Here is a 20,978-nt window from a genome sequence, read left to right on the forward strand (position 1 = left end):
AGAATTAAAGTCATTCTAATGCCTCCGCTCTGCTCTGCTAAGGAAATAATCCTCAGCGCAAACACAAGAGAGGAGAGGAAGAGGTATAGCCAAGGTTTGATGTTAAGGCCCCAGCTTCCTCTTCCAGGTTTAAGCTCCTTTTGGCCCCTGAGAAAAGATTAGTCCCCTTGGCCCCGGAGCGGAGAACCTAAGCAGCTGGTTCCCAGATGAGGTCAGACCCTCAGAGCCCTTATAGACCAGATGTGCCCGAGGCTGCAGAGGAGGAGACATTCACCTGATCCTCAAAAGTTCACACTGAGTTTAGAGTCTGAGATCTTTTAGGTGCTTCTCTTTGGAATTTATGTTGTTTTCCCACATCTTAATTTATTTCCTCTGCTTTTCATGGTTACAGTGCATTATAAACTCCTAGTGTTGTTCTAACTTTGTGCTATCAGTTCTCTAAGGCTATTCTTTAGCTAGTTAGGCACCTGTGTGTGTGTGTGTGTGTGTGTGTGTGTGTGTGTGTGACTGTCAGCTCAGGTACATGAGTTCGGCCAGCGCACACGTATGCCTGTCGATGTCTTCTTTGTTTGCTCGCTGCTGCACGTGCCAATGTGCCACACAGCTCCTTGTAATTGGATGTGTTGGCAGCATAATGACATTGGGCGGTGGCAGAAGGCGGCGGAGCGTGAAGCAGAACGCTGCCTAGTGCGCTTCACCGGGGACGCTCTGGTTTCTGAGGTCTCCCCTGTCTGCCCTACACCCCACAAAGATGTCAGGGAGTCAGCAAGGTGGAAGCAATGCAATAGCACAGCACGCTGCTCCTGTCTGTGCGTGAGTGAAATGCCACTCACTGTATAATTTACCTCACAGGGAGCTATTGTACCCTCTCAATACTCACTGAAGAGAAGAAGTGAAGCATATAAGAACTTGATTACATCTTTTATAACTGTCATGACTATTATCTCGCAGAGGTAAGGGAGGGATGGTATTTAATCACCACACCTCTTTCATGGCGAAGCTGTAAAGGATTTTTAGTCTTAGGAAAAACAGAGGAATCAATGTCAATTTAATCCAAAACACACATCCTCTTTAAAATGAAAACCAGATGCAGGAAGGCTATTAGTTCCCCACTGTAGCACCACCGTCCCCACATTTATGACCTGTGTGTTTTGTTTGAGGTCCTACAGAAACCCAAATACCCTATTATCATTGCTAGTTCATTAAACTCTCTCAAGTAGCTTAATGTCATAAGCATCTGCACAAATATTCCCTTTCTGTCCAACCACATATCACAACATTTTATGTCTATCTGGAATTAAAAGACACAAATAAAGATATTTTTTATGCTCTCATAAAGTGGAAATGCCACACTTGCATGCAGCCTGAGTGTGACTCACTGGGAGAAGCAAAAGCAGGCTTGAAATGGACATTACAGATGTTTGTTGGAGCTCCGACATGCTGTAAAGGATGAGCTTTTGTCATGGCATTGTTTGCTATATATTCACCACGCTATGCTCTGTTTGTCATACATGTTGCTAGTTAACTGATTTCGGGGTCGCACATGCAGAAATAATAGGCCATGTTCCTTTGATTCTATTGACCAACAATGATTTGGTTTGTATTGATTCAGCAGAGCTCAATTCCCTGTGCAATTTATAGGGAAATGAATGCCCTTTTACTTTAACCTTCCCCAAAGACGTAACATGATCTGTAACAAAAAGCAATGTCATTACAGCTTTGAATTGAGCTTCTGAAGGTCAGTTAACACTGTTTCGTGTTTTGCTAATGCCTGTAATTGTATAGTGACATTGTTTTGGGTTTTTTGCCAATAACACTAAGCATGTCCCTCAGAAAAAGCTTCATCTGTCATCTACCACAAAGTCTCTGAGTTGTCGCCTGGCCCGAGTCTGTATCCCTGTTCTTGTAATCCTTTGGGATCATGTTGTAAGGTTGGCTAATCAAACAGGAGGTTTCAGACTGATGTATTATTGACCAGGTCCTGGTGGGGGAAAAAGTAGCCATCTAAAGGCGTCACCCTGATTTGCTCCAGAGCTTTTGCTGCGCATTTAAATGCATTCCTTATGGCATTGGCGACCCTCCTCACTTTCCTGCTACAGATGCAAATACCCTTCTCCCTCTCCAGCTCAAAGTCACTTTGATTTTGTTGTGACATGCATGGATCGGGTTTGGACAGGAGAGTCTCTCCACAGTTCAGAGGAGAGGAGCCGGAGTGATGAGTTAAGGGACGGATTTGAGATTGGTGCATTAGCTGGCTCCTGAAGACTATATCAACACTCTCTCTTTTCTCTCAGGATTGTTCAGTCCCATCCACCATGAAATGAACAATTCCAGCTGAGCCCACTGGCAGGGCTTTGGGGGAAACTCAAGCCTGAGACTGGGTTTAGGGATGTAAGCAAGTAGCAGACTGGGAGCCGTCAGACGTCAGCGCAGCGCCTCTTGTCTCCTTGGCATAACGCTGTCCACCCAAACACTTATCCTGGGGTTTTGTTTTTAAAATACTTCCAGACTTGTTTTGGAGGAACGGAGAAGTACCATTTAGCATGATCCTAGCTCATAGTTTTTCATTTAGGAAAGAACTCGGTGAGAAACTGGACGTGGAATCTAAGCCTGTGCTTATTTACCCAAAATGGTTACCTGGGAGACAGGCCCTAAATTAAAAAAGTCTGAGTTCAATCAAAGCTGTATTAGTTTTGTTTATGTAATACCATAAAAATCAACCCTTGCTGCTGATTTAAGAATGAAACGCAACAGTAAACAGAGATTGTATTCATATTTGCTTAGCAGATGTGAATCAGTGAGCTGTATTAAATACAGTGTATCAGGCAGACAGGAAGTGCTGGAACTAATAAATTGTTCAAAGCTAAATACTGTAAGTGTCTAAATGCATCATCTTGCAGTTCACAATAGTTGCCCACACTTCTATTATTTAAGAGAGTGTGTGTTTGGCAGATGAAAGATCAGGACTTCCTGCAACATATCCATTTATACACTCTCAGCTGACGTGTGAAGACTGGCTGAATGTTTGTTAACACAAAGCCAATTTCAGCGTCTGTGCACTCAGTTATCCTCTCAGGCAGGGTTCAAACCTGGCGCATTGGTGCCTATTCATTCAAGTGGGTGAAGAAATGTGCTGTGTCACTGAACTGACACAGCACTGAGAAAAAAGAGGAAATCCTGTAATCCTTTTTTAAAATAAGAAAGGATCTTGTTTTAATTGGGGCTGGCTGTTCATGTGCTACTCCTTCCTCACTGGTGCCTGCACATGTACCAGAGCAGCACGGTCGGCCCCTGCAGTCCACCAGCTGTTTTGCTGCCTGTCGCTGCACATGGCTCCAATTTGCTGTCTTTTTAAAGAGTGTCTGCCTCTTCAACTCCTGTAAACCAAATGCCCAAAGAGGCCAGTGTCCGTCCACTCACCTCCTTGTCTCTGGTCTGTCTAGACCACAGAGACCGTTCTGTCTGATCCCAACAGAAGCCAAGCAGTGGATGGATGCATGGACAGCTATGATGACAGACAGCAGTAGTCTCCCTCTCTGCAATGAAAAAAAAAGCCCCCAAAGTTGTTGAACCTTTAAAAATAAGGAGAGCAAAAGAGTTGAGTGTTTCTCCAACATAACAGTTCAGGAGTTGCTGCAAGGCAACCACCATGTTTACATGGCTCTAAAGCTCTGCGCAAGGCCAAATGTTATATATACAGTCGAGGCTATCTGAGAAACCAGCGGACATGGCCTCCGCAAACACAACCAATCTTTTAATCTCTCTCCGTTTGAACCTGCCTTTTCCCTTCGTCTCCTCGAGTGAAGCAAGGATAGAGCCGAGACAAGTCTCATTTTTCAGAAGTGAGGCAGCCCTTTTAACTTGATTAAGACTACCCCCCCCCCCCCATCCTCTCAAGATAATTTTTTAAAAATGTTTTAAGTCCAAATAACATGAGCACTTCTCTTGGTCATGCCAGAACCCCTTTCCGCTTGGAAATATTTGCTTTGGACGCTAGCCTTGCCCAGCACACAACACAGGCAATTATGGGAGCTATTTAAACAGGAGAGATCTACTGACAGGCGACGCCTCATTTGGAAGGATGAAGGAATCAGGAAATGAAACCTTCATTGATGCGCTGAGGGTATGGAAAGAGAATTCCCCAAGGCCCTCTGAGGCTGGTTGCATTTCTCATGGGTATTTTGTGCATGCGTTAAGGACTGTTGTATTTGTGTAGCCTTTACATGTTTAAATTTTTGAGGTTGTGTGTGAAAGGGAGAGAGAGCAGGAGAGAGAAAGAGAGAGACTTGGTGTTAGGATGTTTTCCCGTTTGAGCTCTGGAGTTTGGGTTTTTGGTGCCTGCTAACAGTTTATCTGCAAAGGTGCAGCTGTAGGTCGTTGGCAGCTTTCGTCCGCTCAAAGGTCTGCTTTCTGTTGCTGCCACTTTCATGATGGGGAGATGAGACCATGAGGTCAACACCAAGGCAGCCACACAGTTGATTGAAAGCCTGCCCAACTATTTTTTCCAAACTGTCCTCCCTTTGCTCTGGCTTAAAGTCTAAATGTTAACTTTGCAGGGCAGTTTTTTTGTTTTTCTAACAGTGCACTGCTTCACCTGGCTGCAGAGTGACTCTTTTCCCATCGACCTCAATTGACATGACACATTGTTTTTAGAGGAAAGACACAGTTATGCCGATGGAATGTGAGAACAGGACAGCAGACTTGGCAAGCCAAAGATGTGTGCTACCTGCCACTGACCTACTTATCAACCCCAGAGGTTTTTGTCTTGCCAGGTGCCACTTTGTGAGCTCAGTCTGCATGTGTTTGTGCGTTTGGTGAATCCACATGTCCACATGCATTTTTGTGTGGAAAAAGAAGAAAGAAGAGGACAGAGTGAAGTTCAATTTCTCTGTTGGGCTGAGAATTCCCTAGAAAGGAAACTTAATCTACAGGCCTTCTCAGACTGGACAAATAGACAGTAAATTAGTTTCGCATGACGGTTTATTAAAAAAAAAAGCCTTGTGTATACAGCGGATTATTGATGCATCGAGCAGAGGGATGGATAAGGTTCCACTGTGGTTGGTAGTGAGGGACAGAGCCCAGGTCTCCGGGGGAAGAGGGAATATGGAGTGTCACCTCCAGAGCCACAGTGCAGTCACGCACAGGGGAGGCAGAGACCACGAAGCTCTGCAGCACGCCAGGCAAATAAAAGCAGCAAAAAATGACATGGCACAAGATCTTTCATTTTGAAAATGAAGAAATATTTCAAAAAGATTTATAGATGTTCCACTGCTGTTCTTTTGTTTCTTTTGTTGAGTCCCACAATGCATTTGGGTGGAGAAAAAAATAAATTTTTTGCCTTTAGGAGAGAACAGCTGGAAGTGCACAATTCATTATCAGTGGAAATGAAGTCAGCAATTGTTTGTGGTCAGCTTCCCTTTCTTGCCCCGTGGCAGGACAAGGCCTCAGGCGACACTTTTGTAAATGCTCTGTCTTTGTATGCACTTGAGGTGGATTCACCCCCCGCATGTCTCACACTCTCTCCTCTTTCCATATCTACTTTTCCTCACCCTCTTCTTCTTCCCTCTCCCTGCATTCCTCCCATCATGGGGCTGACAGACACTCGTCATCAGCAGGTACTCTGGCGGCCTAGATGGATCAGGTTTCCTGCTTGCCAGGAGATTGTGCTGCATGTGCATTTTTATGGCTTAGTGCTGCACAGTTGGAGGTTTTCTCTGGTGTGCTGCCATGTCAGATAACCATTAAGACAGGCACGGCCTCCTCAGATAGCTTAAGACAAGCTCCACTGGCTTTTCATAATATCCAAACACTTTTTTTGTGCCTTGTGTTTTCCTTTTGTATGACATTTGCACTCAAACCACAACCTATGTGGTTGTACTTGATTATGAAGTGAATAGTTTCAACATTTAAAGATTTAAATTTGTTTCAAATAAATTTAAATGAAGTGAAAAATGATTTCAGTTATGCTCGGAGGGGAACAGAGGCACTTTTGAATCTGAATGGTTTTTCTGTCAGATAGTCAGAAAAAAAGTGGTAGAGAAATTCATCAGGTTTTTCTATATTATATTATCATATTATGTGCTGCACATGAATTAATTAACCAATTAAGTACATTTACTCAAGTGCTGTACTTAAGTACACATTTGAGGCACTTGAGTATTTCCATTCCCTGCTACTACAGTATATACACAAAAATCTGACTTTTACGCCACTATTTATTTGACAACTTTAGTTATTAATTCTTTACAGATGAAGATGTTTACATAGAAAACACTTAAATGAATGTATAACATAATATATGATGCACACAAACAATCACTTTTGCTCTACTTACTATGTTAATATACTTTTAAATGGATACAGTATGTGTGTGTGTCCCTACTCTCCTAATCTCTGTTTAATTATGATTTACAGCTACTTGTCCTTTAAATGGGTTGTGATCTCATCCCAGTCAACCTTCAGACTAACGATAATCTGTCTAGTGTTTGTTTTGTCTTGAAGTGATGTTATTAATTTAGTTTTGTGCGTCTGTCTCCCTGCAGATGTGGATGAGTGCTCAGAAGGCAACGGCGGATGCCAACAGATTTGTGTCAATATGATGGGCAGCTATGAGTGCCGCTGCCGAGAAGGATTCCTCCTGAGTGACAACCAGCACACCTGTATCCAAAGGCCTAAAGGTTAATCATGCGCACATGCGCACACACACACACACACACACACACACACACACACACACACACACACACACACACACAAACAATAGCAGGACGCATGTTGTTGAGTGGATGGTGCGTTTGACTTTTGGTTAGATTTGACCATACGTGTTGAAGCTCATTACTTTAAGTAATATTAGAATGATAATGAAGCTTTATGTAACATACAAATGTTCAGGTCCAGGCATTTTTTAATATAATGGGTTGTGCAGATTGAGAATAGGATCTGTCCTAACAGGCCTGAATGAAAGGTGAGCAAAGTTAAGTGTCTCCAGTCTAAGGCGGGGTGGGGGTGGGGGTGGGGGGGATAAATCTCTTTTTGTTTTCTTCCTAACCTTTTAAATTGAACCAATCTAGTGCTTGGCAGCATTTTAAGGTATCAGTGGTTTAAGAGTGTCCTGTGGGGGTCTGTGAGCAGAGAAAACAATTAAAGGTGTAGCCTGGAGCAGACACACCTCTTGTTTATAGAGCATTCCTTGATAGAGACGTGACAGGAGAAGGTACAGAGCCAACCTGCTCTGAGGCTTACTCATCAGACACAGGAGCACTGTGGACATTTATAACGTCACAGCTGTATTTAAAGCTGTCAGGAAAATATCTCTGCTATGCACAGTGTCTTGTAGCTGTTTTCTTTATAGTGGCTAAATTTTACAAGTCTATGAACAGCACAGTGGTTCAGATCGACTCTAGTTTGTTAAAACAACCTACAATACTGAATTTTGAATGTGTTTAAACAATAATGATACTACAGCATATTTAATAAATACTAATAAAACTGTTTCTGGACATATTTGTGGAAACCGTCAGAGTAAGGCCTGTGGGTGGGTGTTTCCCATGGCAACCCATGGTTGAGTGACAGCAGAGATCTGGTGTTGCTAGGAGACAGACTGTCAATGTCCATGGTGAGCTACTGATGAGCATTTTAAAATCCTACAAATTTTCCCTTCTTCAGTAAGCCCACATAGTGTAAGCTATATGTTGGCTAACTGTTACTGATTTCAGCTGTCTGTTCCTTTTTATAACATTAAAAAAGCAAGCCAGGAGAACTACCTGCCACTTGGAAAGTTTATGGTGTGTTACAGTTGTACAGGAAAGACGGAATTTCCGGGTTCCCAGTCGGATAGTTCAACTGAAGCCACCCCTAAAGTCGGATTCCCAACTCGGAAATTTGGGAGAACAACACCAACCCCGACCTCAAAATCCAAGATGGCTGCTACCGGAATCAGCAGTAGTGGAAGCTGTAGTAATATGCTGTTTATCACACTTCTGTCTGATTTGTGTCATACACACAGTCCTGTCCAACTTATGGACATGACATGTTGCTACAGTGTTTGTATGTGCAAAATACCACATAATGTGTTGTTATCAGCTGATATTGCCAGAGGCATCAATCTTGGTTTTCCAATTTATCTTAATCCAACTTAATCTGTTGTTGTACTGGAACGCTGTCAACTTGGGTGTGACATCATTCCCAGCTCCAACCTCTGACTTTTGAGGTAAATTAAACGCACCATTAGAGCAGTTAGCGTACCTTGCTAACGTTAGCACTGCAGCCCACTAGACATGTTATTTCACCAGCTGCTGAGTCATCGGCAGCTCCTGCACACTCAGCTTATCACTTGTTAATGGCGGGGTTTGTGGTTATAGCAAATTACCAGAGTGTCAAAACCTTTGACCACCGTACATTACTCTGTAGTTTAAATCACAACGGAGTCAAGTCAATTTTACTTATATAGCCCATTATCACAAATTTCCCTCATGTGCTTAACAATCTATATAGCATACACCCTCTGTCGTCAGACTTTCAATTACAGACTAATATACAGAGGCTTGGTCTGACATAGGAAATGTTCAAATCACAGGTGGAACTAAACATTTGATAACAACAGCTCCCAGCTGGTTAATTACCTACCGTTGGAATTGAAATTCTATGCCAAACTATTTTAAGTGCTCGCCCACACAGATGTTCAACCAATCAAGTTACATTACTGACATTACTGGAGAACACTAATGTAACACTAATAAATAAAACCGTAGTGTTTTTCTTTTTGGTAATTACAATTTTGACCAAATAAGTTTCAAAACAAACACAAACCACTAAATTCTTAGCAAATCTGAATTTTAATTTTAGTTTGAGACTTTTGGCTGCTGGTGATTTAGGTCACTGGGTTTTTTGACTGAATATAAATATCCTTGATTTTGTTACTTGTGGTGCTTTGTGTGGTGCTGTTGCTCTGCTCGACATTTGTTACACTGTTCAATACTTCTGTTCTTTGTTTGGTAGATTTCTCCTAAAGTCAGAAAAGCAACATTAAAAAGGATGAACAGCTGTTATCGCTATCACAAAACACGTTTATTCAAGGAGTAAATTATCCAGCTGTCTACAGATTTCTTAGCTCTGCCAGTTTTGGGGTTGGGACTGTGTTACAGATTTTTTTTGCTTTCCGGGGTTTGCAGCACTCCTCATTCAGAAAGCCCTGACAGCATGTCCAGCAGGATCCAAGTGTCTCTTCATCTCTGCCCTCCTCATCTCTCCTCTGTCTTTTGTGAGATAACTTCTCGTGCTGGGAGTCATTAGACTGTGATGTTCCTAAGTCCCCTGGATGGTGAACCGAGGTTCTTGGAAGTATAGTTTATGAGATCTGTCTGGCCTAGTGAACTGTCAATGTTTACATTTCATAAACGCAGTGTTATTTGAGTGGAGGCAAAAGCTGGATCATGTGTTTCAAAGCACTACTACTATAGCAATGCTGTCAGAAGCGGACTGTGAACAGAGATCCAGTCTTGCCAAGCTCCCCCTGTCTCTCTTTCACTTCCTCTCTCATCTTTCTGTCATGATAAAATGCCTTCAGTTCCTGTCAATATTCCATTTTCATATAAATGTTGTTTTTATTGCTTCCAGATGAGACCCATTTGGATCAAGAGATTAAAGCTGCCATAAATCTACAAACTTCCTTCACTCATCTGTCATTGTTTCATTATTTTTGAAAGACTAACAGAGAGAACAACTACTCATCTGCTTATTATTACTGCTCTTATTACAACAATGTGGGTCTGAAGAAAATGGAAGTAGTGAGAAAGTGGCCCGCCGCGTTATTGGACAATAACCCTGCAGAATTTTTGCAAAAATAACTTTCCTCGCTAACTGAAAAATTATACGCAAGTGGCTCAGGGAAAAAGAAAATCATTACAAAAATTAAAACTGATCTAATCTCCTAGCCCATTCGGCTTAAATGCAACCCTCCATCCATTCTGCTGAGGCTCCTTTTCAAGAGCAAAGCCTGGGGTGCCGTTTGTTCATGAGCTTTATTGTTCTCATTAAAAAGACATCAGCTTTCCATTTCTTTCATTAATGGGTCAGGTGTTCCCTGGGCAACTTCTGCGAGTCTTTCTGGGGACAGTGGAGAGCTGGTCACTGCAGTGTATGGCGCTAACAGTCTGTTTCCCCTGCTGGTAGGAAGCCCTTGTTAGCAGTGAACCTGTGCCAATTAGGCAGCAGGGGTCTGCCAACCTCTCAGCTAATGACAAGGCTGCTGCTGGCCTGTCTCTATTAGTCCTGCCCCCCTGAACAGGAATAACTCTGGCCAAATGAAGGCTCCATCGTCTAGCTGGACAAAATGTAACAGTTCATTTATTCCCCGCAAACATTTCTCCCAGTCAAGAAATGAAGCCTTTGAAAGGCCAGCCAAGGTGCTTAGCGGTTGATAGGAATGCCATTTAGGTCAAGAAGGGTTCCACTGCTTTATGTTTGATTTATTGTCTCTTTTATATAGGAGGGACGTACTATATGTACGTGAGACGGGATCCAGCACTTTGGAATTCTGGAATTTTTAGGCTCAACCCACACATCCATAATTTTAGTCTTGGGCATTTCTGAATATCCGGTAGGGCAATTACCTTAAGTGTGCACTGATGGGCTGTTTTGTAAGTCACATATAGAAATGTTTGCATTCATTCCCATTGTCTTCAGTTCAAAATACACAAAATATGATTATATGATTTGCAAGACCACTCATCAGTGTGTGGCTGTACAGCTGAAGAAGTGAGATGTAGAGAGATGAAACTTTTAACAAGAAGTCGAGAAGTCACTCTGCCACTCAATATGGCAGTGTGACTGGCATTGAGTGGAATGCTGTGGGATAGTAGAAAGGTGTCTGATGATTGCATTCCTGAGTCTGAAGCTCATTGCAGAGAAAGATTCGATTACATGAGCCCCGGGGCTTTACTGCCACTTTATGCTGCTGGAAGAAATCTGTTAATAGGCCACCGTACTCAAGTCTCCAACGTGCACAAACAAATTAAACATAGATTAACAGCAAGCAAGGTTTGCAGTCACAAAGGAAAGCTATCAAAGTGCAAAATATATCTTTGTTTCACTTTATTGGAAATGTTTGTTCGCTTTAATGTCACCGTTTTAGAAAGAACCATTTTTTTCATATTAGTCTCATTGTTTTTGTCACCTAACTGTGGATACAAGCTCTTTTTCTCCACAGTAGGCCTTGTCTTTCAAGGAAATGTTTACATTGTCAATGAGAACCTCTTCCTGTGTTTACAGTTTTCATTAGCTTACCAAATAGGTTGTTGCCCCTTGTGCAGCAAATCTCTTCTCTGTCTCTCGCACTTTAAAATATGAACATGATGGACATAATCAAACAAACACACACGCGCACGCGCACACACACACACACACACACACACACACACACACACATGCAACTTTTCAATTTAATCCTGCTGGAGGCACATTCAGACATGTTCTGTAAAGGCATTCAGATACAGACCGTGGCATGCTGACTTCAGGATATGTGTTTTCTGTGCCGGCCTGAACTGCGGCAGTGCAAGGAATTTTCCAATAAATGTGATCAAATCCATAATAAATGGTCGCATCATATAATCAGTTAGTTATGCAATCCAGCCATGACATTCCTTCTGTATGAAATCAGGCACACGGCCATTGAACCATGTTTTGTTGTTGTTTTTTCTTATCGTAAATGGATAAAAATAACCTTCTTTCTTGCAGTGTAATATCCATTTAGCAGACTGTTATTGAATGTTTTAATTTCATGAAGTAACGCTCTGCTAAAGACCCAGTTTCCATTGTTCCAATGATGCTGTGTTTAATGTTGAAAAGTCAAATATATTAACAATTAATATATTAACTATTTGTATTTCGAAAGAAAAATGTATGGGTTGTTCATATCTTGTGCTGTGTGGTTGTCCCACTGTGCAGGAGCCGACACGGTTGCCCCTGTTGGTTCTCAGCAGGCCTGCCTGCCTGCCTGTCTGTGCATTTGCCACAGAACTGTTTTTACAAGTGTAGAAGTCGCTGCTCCATTGCTCTGCAGCCCAACCGTATAACCAGGCTCTTTTTCTATTCTAGGGAAGTTGAGTGAAGGGAACGCCTCATGCTCCCATTGCTATCTATTAAATCTCTTCCGTTAGTCCAGCAGCAGTGACTAAGACAAACGGAACACTTTCCTGACCCTCTTGTCTTTTTCTGTCCACCCCTCGCCTGTCCTCCTCTCTCTCTCTTTCTGTCTCTCCCTCTGTCTCTTTTCTAAATTATCTTCCCTCTTTGTCCAGACTTTACCAAGCCCTGTGCCCCACCCCTTCACCCCCCACCCTTAAACAAATATACATCAGTGGCTTGGACTTCAGCAAATGTTGGCTGCCTTGCCACTGAATTCTCCATACCTCATTTGAGACGGGCATCCCTTTTGCTCGTGGGTTTGTTGAAGGCCATCTCTAAACCGGCCAGCCCAGCATGCTGCTGCAGACTGCCTGAGTGCCAGTGGGGTTTTTCCACTAAAACACTTGGCTGTCATGGCTTTAACCAGTGGGCCAGACTGAGCTCTGCAGACACAGATGTCTTCTTCAGCTGCCTTTCCCTTTGATTTTGGAAAGAATGTAGCTCTGTAATAACATATTGTATATCATACCTTTTGTATCTCTTTATTAAAGAAAGCTTTGCTGTAATCTGCTGCTGTGTTGGGAGGATGCCTGGCTCCTTTGGGACTGCACAGTGAGGTGACCTTGATAGAATGAGAGGGGGAGTGAAGGGGAGAGTGGCACATCCCCAGCAGGTGCTGCACAACTGTCTGTGACACAGATGGGCAGACGCAACATGCATACATTATGCAAATACACCTGTGTGTCAATGCATATACATACATTAATGCAAGTATGCACACCTGCACACACTTTTGTATACCATTGCCCTTACACACACTGCAGCAGAAATCCAAAAGATTCTCAAGAGCCTTTCATAAGCATATCTAGTACTCACTTAAAGTATACCTCAAGTGTTCACCAGCTTAGATTGATTTGAAAACCATGCTTGGCTTGTTGGGACATAGAGTAACAGTATGTGCTTTGTTTCAATCTCAGGAGCACCATGTACTAATAAAAGTTGTACATTAAGCACTTTGGCAGTGACATGTATCTGTCCAGAATGCCTTCTGCTGCCTTTTCTATTCTCCAGTTGTTAATGCTTTCAGTGGCTGCTCTCTGAGAAAAGGGAGTGAAATGAGCAGCCTCAACAAGGCCTTTGGGAGCTGGAGAAAATCAGCGCTCGCACAACAGACCAAACGGTAGCACTTGGATGCAATCTCTCTGCTCTCTCTATGAACGGAGTTACTTCTCTGACCCGGCTGGCTGCCCCATTGCTCTGTCTGACCATCTGTGTCGCAGCTCTGCCCAACCCAATCCGGTTCAGCTCCTTTCCCATTCTCCTTTTCATACACTGACATTTTTATCCTCCTGTTAAAACTTTTAAGGGCCCATTATCTAAGAGGAAGGAATGCTGCTTTAATAGTGTGGTGGCTCCATGCTTAGGCCCCTTCTTTTCAGTTTGTAACCAACCAACACTAGCTAGCTGCTTAATGTTCTCCAGCCAGCGTCGAGCAGAGAGGGGACCGTCTCCCCTCTGAGACGTATGACAGCAGCTCAGCACGGACCATGAGCCCTCTTTTCACTTCCCCAAGCACTCAGAGCAGACTATAAACCCTTGGCATGCCTTCCACTACTTCAGCCCCATTGTTTCAGTCTCTCCACTACATGGTTTTCAGGTTTAAGAGGTCGCTTGCAGTGCTGTGGTGAAGAACTTGTGGCCTCCTTGGATCTTTTGTCCGCGGATCACAGGAGTCGGAATCTTAGCCACAGCACCCATGTTAACTTTTCTTTTGCGTAGTTCCGCATGTCATGTTAAAACTCTTCCCTGCTGTTGAAAGTTTACTGTTATTTGTTTTCTAGGTAGGCAGGTGTTTGCTCAAAGCTCCTGTGCATAACACGTGGTCCAACAGAATCCTTTTTTCTTACATGATAGGCATGTTTTACTGTGTCTGTTTCAGTAGATTTTGCCATGTAGTAAGTGGTTCCGAGAGTTCTGAGAAACAGCCTGTTGATTCTTAGCTCACAAGCTATAGAGTTTACATTGCCAGCCACTGGCTTAGATGATGATTTGACCTCCAATCAATCTCTCCACACAGCTAACCGTTTAGACCGATTTGCCCACAGGGGTTGCCATCATCAGTAAATCCTTATGTACCTTCATTTTCTTTTTTCTGTTTTACTGCCCTGTCGGTTTTCAGAAAAGCAGCTGTGTGGTGTAACCTGCACTTAATGCCGTGTCCTGCAAGTACTGCGGCCGATCTCACATATTAAGTTGAAGTTCCACTGACTCAATGAGAGACAAATTGATTCTGTTTCAAGAGATCGAAATGTAATATACTCTGGTAACTTTATCCCAGAGGATCTTGCTGTTGTTACTTTAGATAAGAATAGGAGCAGTCAGCACTGGATATTAAGCATGCTCTACAAGATCTTAGCTGGTCACAACCATTTTGACTAATACTAAAATAAGGCTAGTGTGTCTGCCTGCCATTTTCTTAAAGTCCTGGATTCTCAATCAACTTCTTGATTGAGAAAATACATTTTCTGCCAGAGTAAAAACTGTTTTGGTTATTTCACATGAGAGATTTTTGTTTTTCTTATTTTCACTACGCTGCTCGCAGCTCACTGGTTAGAAGTGGGATAAATCAAATCTGAACAAACTATACCCACACAGCCCTGATGAAGCTGATTAGCTGAGTTTTCAACTGTTAAACTCTGATAAATAATAAGTAAAGATTTTTTTTAATCGTTGTGTTTGATTGTTTGTCTTAAGTCTTATACACTTATTTAGTCATGGATATTTAATGTTACAGAGAAGTACTTCAGATTTGATGCCAAGTTTTCAGGGACTTTAATGATTATTTTCTGGCAACAAATGCATCCCGTCACCAGGCATGTAATTAAATACTCTAGAAAGGTAATTACTGTTCAATCATTGCAATAATTTGATATTTGGATCTATGAAAGCAGGGGTTCTCAACCTTTTATAACTGAAGGCCCATTTCTGATTGTTAAAAAATTTCCAAGGACCTCCTTCCCAAATAAATGAGGGGGAAAAATTACATGACAAAGGAATAAACTGGGCTGTGACAGGATTTCACCACATTCAACAAACTGTGCTTTCAGCACAGCATCACTGCCTGCCATTATGAATCCAGATTGAATGTATTCAGGGTCGTGTTTCCTCACCAAACGCTTTGGAGCTTTAACTGGTGCAGGGTTGTTTCTCACTTTTTAATTTCAAAAACTATCCATTTTGTGTCACTGCATTCAAGGAAACATTAGCTTGCTAACAGTGGTAAAAACACGCTGGTCCCTACCTGATGGTGTGTCACGATGGCCTTGTGATATTCAAACTTTAACTGGTCATTGAAATAATGCGCGCTCATTTTCTTTCTTTCCGAGAGTTAGATGAGAAGATCGACGCCACTCTAACATCTGTACATTAAATATTAGAATTTTGCTTTGCAAGAGGACTGAAACAGGGGGAAACGGCTATGTGTTCAAAGGGAACAAAATCAGCCTACCAGCACCTCAAAGCTCACTAATGAACATATAATATTAACACAAAGTGTTGTTTTTTGCAAGGTTTTGTGTGGATTAATCAAACTAAATCTTTATGCTAGGCTAAGTTGGTATGGTGATAATCATTTTATCTAATCTTCAGCAAGAAAGCAATTAAATGTATTGGTGCAGAGGTCACGACCTGTCCTGAGAGGATAAAGTTGTGGCTCCTTTGCAGAGGGAACACTCCCACTTGTGTTCTTGTTTAATTGCAGTGTTCCCTTTTTACCGTAAGTGCAGTGGTTTTGATGACGCCTGTCTGTGTTGAGCTGTGAAAATCCAAATCCACTCTGGTCAGTCCCTCTGTAGCTATTTGACTCCTTTTCAATTATTTGGACTCAATTTCCTGTCCAGTTCTCTGCCTTTAAAGTGATCTGTGATAGAGTTTCTTCATATAGAGGCACATATGATCCATTTTTTAAAATTTATGTCTCCCCTTCACTTTTCTATCAACCTCCTATATGAAGGAGGTTTTTCTTTCTGCTTCCCATCATTTAGTAATGATAAAAACTGAAGGCCTTTGGCAGCTACTTAGAGGGAACGGCACACTTTCGATGATAACTGGGCATGGCTTGGAGAAAAGGGCCATTGTGTCAACACTTTGGCTTTTATTAGCCCTCAGAAAGATGAAGGCCCAGGTTCTGGCCCCAGCCCGACATGTTATTGATGGATGGGTCTGTAGCACTTGGGCAGAGGGGGCTGCATAAAAATAAAGGGGGAGTGAAGTGAGTTTTCGGATGCATAATACAACCTTAGTAAATAATCTTCAGTCCATTGGGTTTACTTAGGTGGATATTCAATCCTCTGTTAAGTTCAAAGATGTCTGTTTCTTGCCCTGGCCTCAGATAGACACAAAGCCAAGGAAAGGGACCACTGAATTCCACATCCTATTTAAATATCCATGTGACTTGCTGTGAAATTTGCAGCACTTTACAGCAGCTGCTCTGTTGATGCTCAGTCATGGTGACTTCACCCAGTACTGCCGTGTCTTTTTCTTTTCGCCTTCAGAGCATCAAGTGCCGGCCCAGTGTTTGTTCAGTGCTGAGCCTTTGTGTAGCAGGGAGGGCTGCTGCTGCAGTTAGTGTCTGATGGCTCAACCTGTCTGCAAGAATGACAAGAGCTCATGCAGGAAAGTCTGAGAGCATTGGATGACCTTGTGACACTTGTTGACAGACTTAAAGTGATGGAAAGTATTTAACTAGGAGATCAGAATTGTCTGTCACACTCTCATTGTCAGCTCCTTGAAGTAAAGAAAGAATGTAAATAGATTTTAGCCACGAGGGGAAATACATAAATGGGCAGGTTGAGTTCTTGGCAAAACATGTGGAAAACAAGAGGGCATAGTTAAAGGAGGTTATGGTGGCAGGAGTTAAACTACATTAATAAGTAATTAAGGATAGAATTATGTGAAAACCCATTTCTGTCAAGCTGAGATTGTTTTTTCCTCATAACCCTCGAGGCAGGAACATATGACAGCACACGGTTGTCAAGACCGACACACTACATTTGGACTTTAGAGAGCACAAGGTTACATTAGCTTTACTAGGTGTTGGCACTTACGCACACATATGCAAATGCTTACATTTATAGCAAAAAAGTTGGCTAATTAAGAAAGTGAGACCTCCAAACACCCTTCAGTGCCACAGCAGATTTAATGAGACATTAATGGAGATGTCTTCTTTCTCACTGCCTCCCTGTTCACCAGAAGAGAAGGAAAAGGAGGGAGATCTGTTTGGTTTTTAATGAGCCAGAGAGCTGGGGTTTGTCACTGTATCAGTAGCGGTGTCAGGGTTTCACAACGAATAAGTCCAATATCAGTCTTCTCCTGCAAAGGCAGTGGTGTTATTACAGTGCAGAGCAAAGCACAGGGAGAATTGCATCCATTTGTGTAATAATTCATGACACGAGGGTCAAGTCATAGAAATTCATGCTAGGTGTCTGTTGTATCTCTTCATCAAGCATTTATATATCATACAGAAATTATGCATCTTTGGGTGCCAGGTTTAGTAAAGCTTTAATTTATGAATTTATGAAAGGCATTCATTTTGTGTTTCTAGAGATTTGTCACATTCTTACTGAAGTGCTTCAACGTTGTTGACTCGTAAAAAAAAGTGCACCCTTTTTTGTGAAGTCCCTTTTGATCTTGGTCTCAGCAGGGAGAATTTAACCAAGGAGTTAATTTTTTTTCACAGTGTTCCTCCCTTCTTTTCTTTATGGCGGATTACCTCAATTAAAATTACAGGTCTACGGGATCAGCTCCTGCTGGGGGTTTTATCCTTTCTGTTGGCAGCCTCCTTTTTATAGCCTGAGCAGAGTGAGCATGTTCTAACAAGTGCTTGGATCATGCTGGGCATGTCAGTCACCAGCAGCAGGCATATATCTGACTGAGGGTCAGTATGCGTGACAGGCATTTTAACATTTTTACTCCTCTTACCAGCTGAGTGATATTTAATTTAAAACCAAACCATTCTTTGTACTGAATGGTTTTTAGTTATAAAAAACATGTTTAATGTGTGTGGCAGTTAAGAGGTATACTCTCTCTCCCGGTTTCCTTCACAGCGCAACCAGACGGCTCAAAGGAGGGACCCACCTGCATGGACAAGAATCACGGCTGCGCACACATCTGTAGGGAAACGCAGAAAGGTGCCATCTCCTGTGAGTGTCGACCTGGATTCCAGCTCACCCGTAACATGAAGGACTGCAAATGTAAGTCGTGTCAACCTCAAGCATACTTCCCCCTCTGTGAAATACGTACCCACACACACACACACACACACACACACACACACACACATATCAGTAGGAGAATTTAGAGGCTCCTCATGAAAAGGTGATCGGGGTTGGAAAACTGACGATGATGGATAATTGCGCTCATTCCACAAATGCCTTTCAACAGATTTGAAGTAGGCCACTGACATTTATGTTGCATTACCAAGCCATGACTAATTTCCTGTATAGTCCTTGTAAAGAAAAACATGTTTATCAAATAAGGAGTGATCATTTACACAACCAGGGCAAGTGTGGAGGTTACTCGAAGGGGACTGCTCTGATGGACAGCCCACACTTCCTGTTGCTGTGCAACGGAGATCATCCTGTCAGAGTTGGGGCCAGGGCTGATCGGGGATTTGTCTGTGTTTGGATAAGGATTGGAGAAGTGTTATTCTATAGTTTTTCTGTGACAGCCCAGGAAAAGGGCAAAAGGCGCTGGGATGGTAGGGTGCAGACAGGATGGCGGTGGAAGCCTTGGCTCACTTGTACTCTTTTTAACTCTGTCATCACAGGTGTGTTAAAAGTGCCAAGGTTAATGCTCCCTTCACCCGCCAGCACATTAATGTATTTGCAAAGACGCACACATGAACCTACTAATACCAAATCTCTTCCCATCACTTATTTATAACTGACATGAGTCTTGTACTGTGTATGTAAGAAATGTCATACATTATAAATGTATTCACTTTCAGGTTTTTGCCCATTTTGCAGAATTATTATAATGCATTAAAATTAAGCTCGTAGGGTTAAGCTCTTATATAGAGTTACTTAGAATGAGTGAGTAAGACTAGCTCAAGGCTTCCTCATCGGGTCTGTTGGAGATTTTAAAAAATGTGACCTCTCAGTTCCTCCACTACTCCAATTTAGTCACAAGGATAAAAACATTTAGTCTGGGAAGTAAAGAATGACTAGAGCTATGATAGTGACTAATGTAATTAAGGATTCATCAGTTGAAGTGGTGATTGTGTAAATCTAAGTCTAAATCTTCACATTATGGTGCACACAGTTTGACCTTAATCTGAAATGTTGAAAGATATCTAGAGGTCTCAGTGGTTTGTGTACATCTTTAGTAATGTGAGGCGATTTTCAGCATTTATTTTCCATGCTGTTAAAATGTTGAGACTGAGTTGTGAGTTTATTAATCCAGCTCTTTTGAGGAACTCTGAAAATAGGAAACTTGACGTACAGTATGTCTCCGTGAAGCTCTCTGCCAGAGAACTGAATGTAGTCTGAACTACCCTTATTTCTTGTCACCTCTCTGCTGTCAACTTAAAAAAAAAAAAAAAACTCAGCAACATCTAAAAAAATGTGTATTATCCTGTGTGTACAGTTTATGTTAACTATGTGCTCTTTGATAGTGACTTGTAACTATGGTAATGGCGGTTGCCAGCACATCTGCGAGGAGACAGACCACGGCCCTAAGTGTTCGTGCCATATGAAGTTCGTCCTGCACAGTGATGGAAAGACTTGTGTAGGTGAGTCATCTCACCCCAATACAACTACCAAGGGCAAGAAATAATGGCTGAGAAAATGTAGAACAACAAACAATTAACTCGGTGTGCAATTTCCGACAGCAAATGTAATTAATGTTTGAAATGAGTTTTATAGCGATTAAATGCAAGTTGAAATAAAGGCCATGTTACAGTATCTGTACGCCTGATCCTTTTCTCTTGATCTGTGACATACAAGGACAAAAGGCTACCACCCACTGTGCTTTTCCCTTCTTCTTCAACTGCTGCTGCTCCAGTAACCTCTCTGTTCTTGCATCTGCTTTGGCTTCTCTTCTTCCTCCTCCTTCTCCTCCTCTTCTTCAATGAACACTGTGCAACAGCTCTCCCTATTCCTCTCTTGTCTCTGAGCCATGCAGTCAGACGCACACCTTCTATTAGCCCTTGGGTCAATTCCTCCGTTGCTTCCCATTGGGGATTAACTCACACACCTGACCTAACCTTCCACTGGCATTTATCAGTGTTTGCCTCAGTTGACTTAAGTTGAGTAAAAATCATTCAGCCACTCAAGCATATTGAACCGTTCTGAAGGGCAGCTTCCCATCAGATGGGACCTGCAGGTGCCGTACAGTCAAAGTACAGGTCGATATATATGTACGGACTGCGTTTTAGTCATGCAGAATTGCAAACATTTCAATGACAATCATGGAACATTAACTATAAAGTTAGTCAGGTGTAAATATGAGATTGACCATTACACTACGTGTAGCAGACAGGCCTTTATTTTATGCGGCTATTTACCCCGTGTTTAAAGTTGTTTAAAGTGTCATTAAAAGTTTTTGAATACAGTACAAACCCATTTAAACCAATTTAGCGTGCACTTTGCAATGTTAGTAACATTGATTTGTAATGGGAGCTTCACTTAGTTGGACAGGACATATTTTTATTGTCTGGAAGACAAATATAGTCATAGAATATGAAACTCCGCCTGTAGAGCAGACTGGTGAGGTGGTTGCTTGGTTTGAGTGGCTGTTAGGTTTGAGAGCTTGGTTTGGGTAGCGGCTGATTAGCTCACTGTTTCTGGATCCCCTTT

General features: G+C 42.2%; 1 protein-coding gene across 3 annotated transcripts in view; it reads left to right on the plus strand.

The window, feature by feature from the left end:
- The window catches only part of scube3 (signal peptide, CUB domain, EGF-like 3), a 72,539-nt gene that overhangs the window by 22,751 nt on the left and 28,810 nt on the right, over nt 1-20,978 (plus strand). For all 3 annotated transcript variants that reach the window (XM_038722106.1, XM_038722107.1, XM_038722108.1), the window contains exons 4-6: nt 6,543-6,677; nt 18,228-18,374; nt 19,796-19,912. In XM_038722106.1, coding sequence (XP_038578034.1) covers nt 6,543-6,677; nt 18,228-18,374; nt 19,796-19,912 — 399 coding nt within the window. The remainder of the gene's footprint in view (nt 1-6,542; nt 6,678-18,227; nt 18,375-19,795; nt 19,913-20,978) is intronic.

This window comes from Micropterus salmoides, unplaced genomic scaffold, assembly GCF_014851395.1.
Source record: "Micropterus salmoides isolate LMB-PRFRI ecotype aquatic unplaced genomic scaffold, ASM1485139v1 Ms_hic_scaffold_16, whole genome shotgun sequence".
NCBI classification, from domain to species: Eukaryota; Metazoa; Chordata; class Actinopteri; order Centrarchiformes; family Centrarchidae; genus Micropterus; species Micropterus salmoides.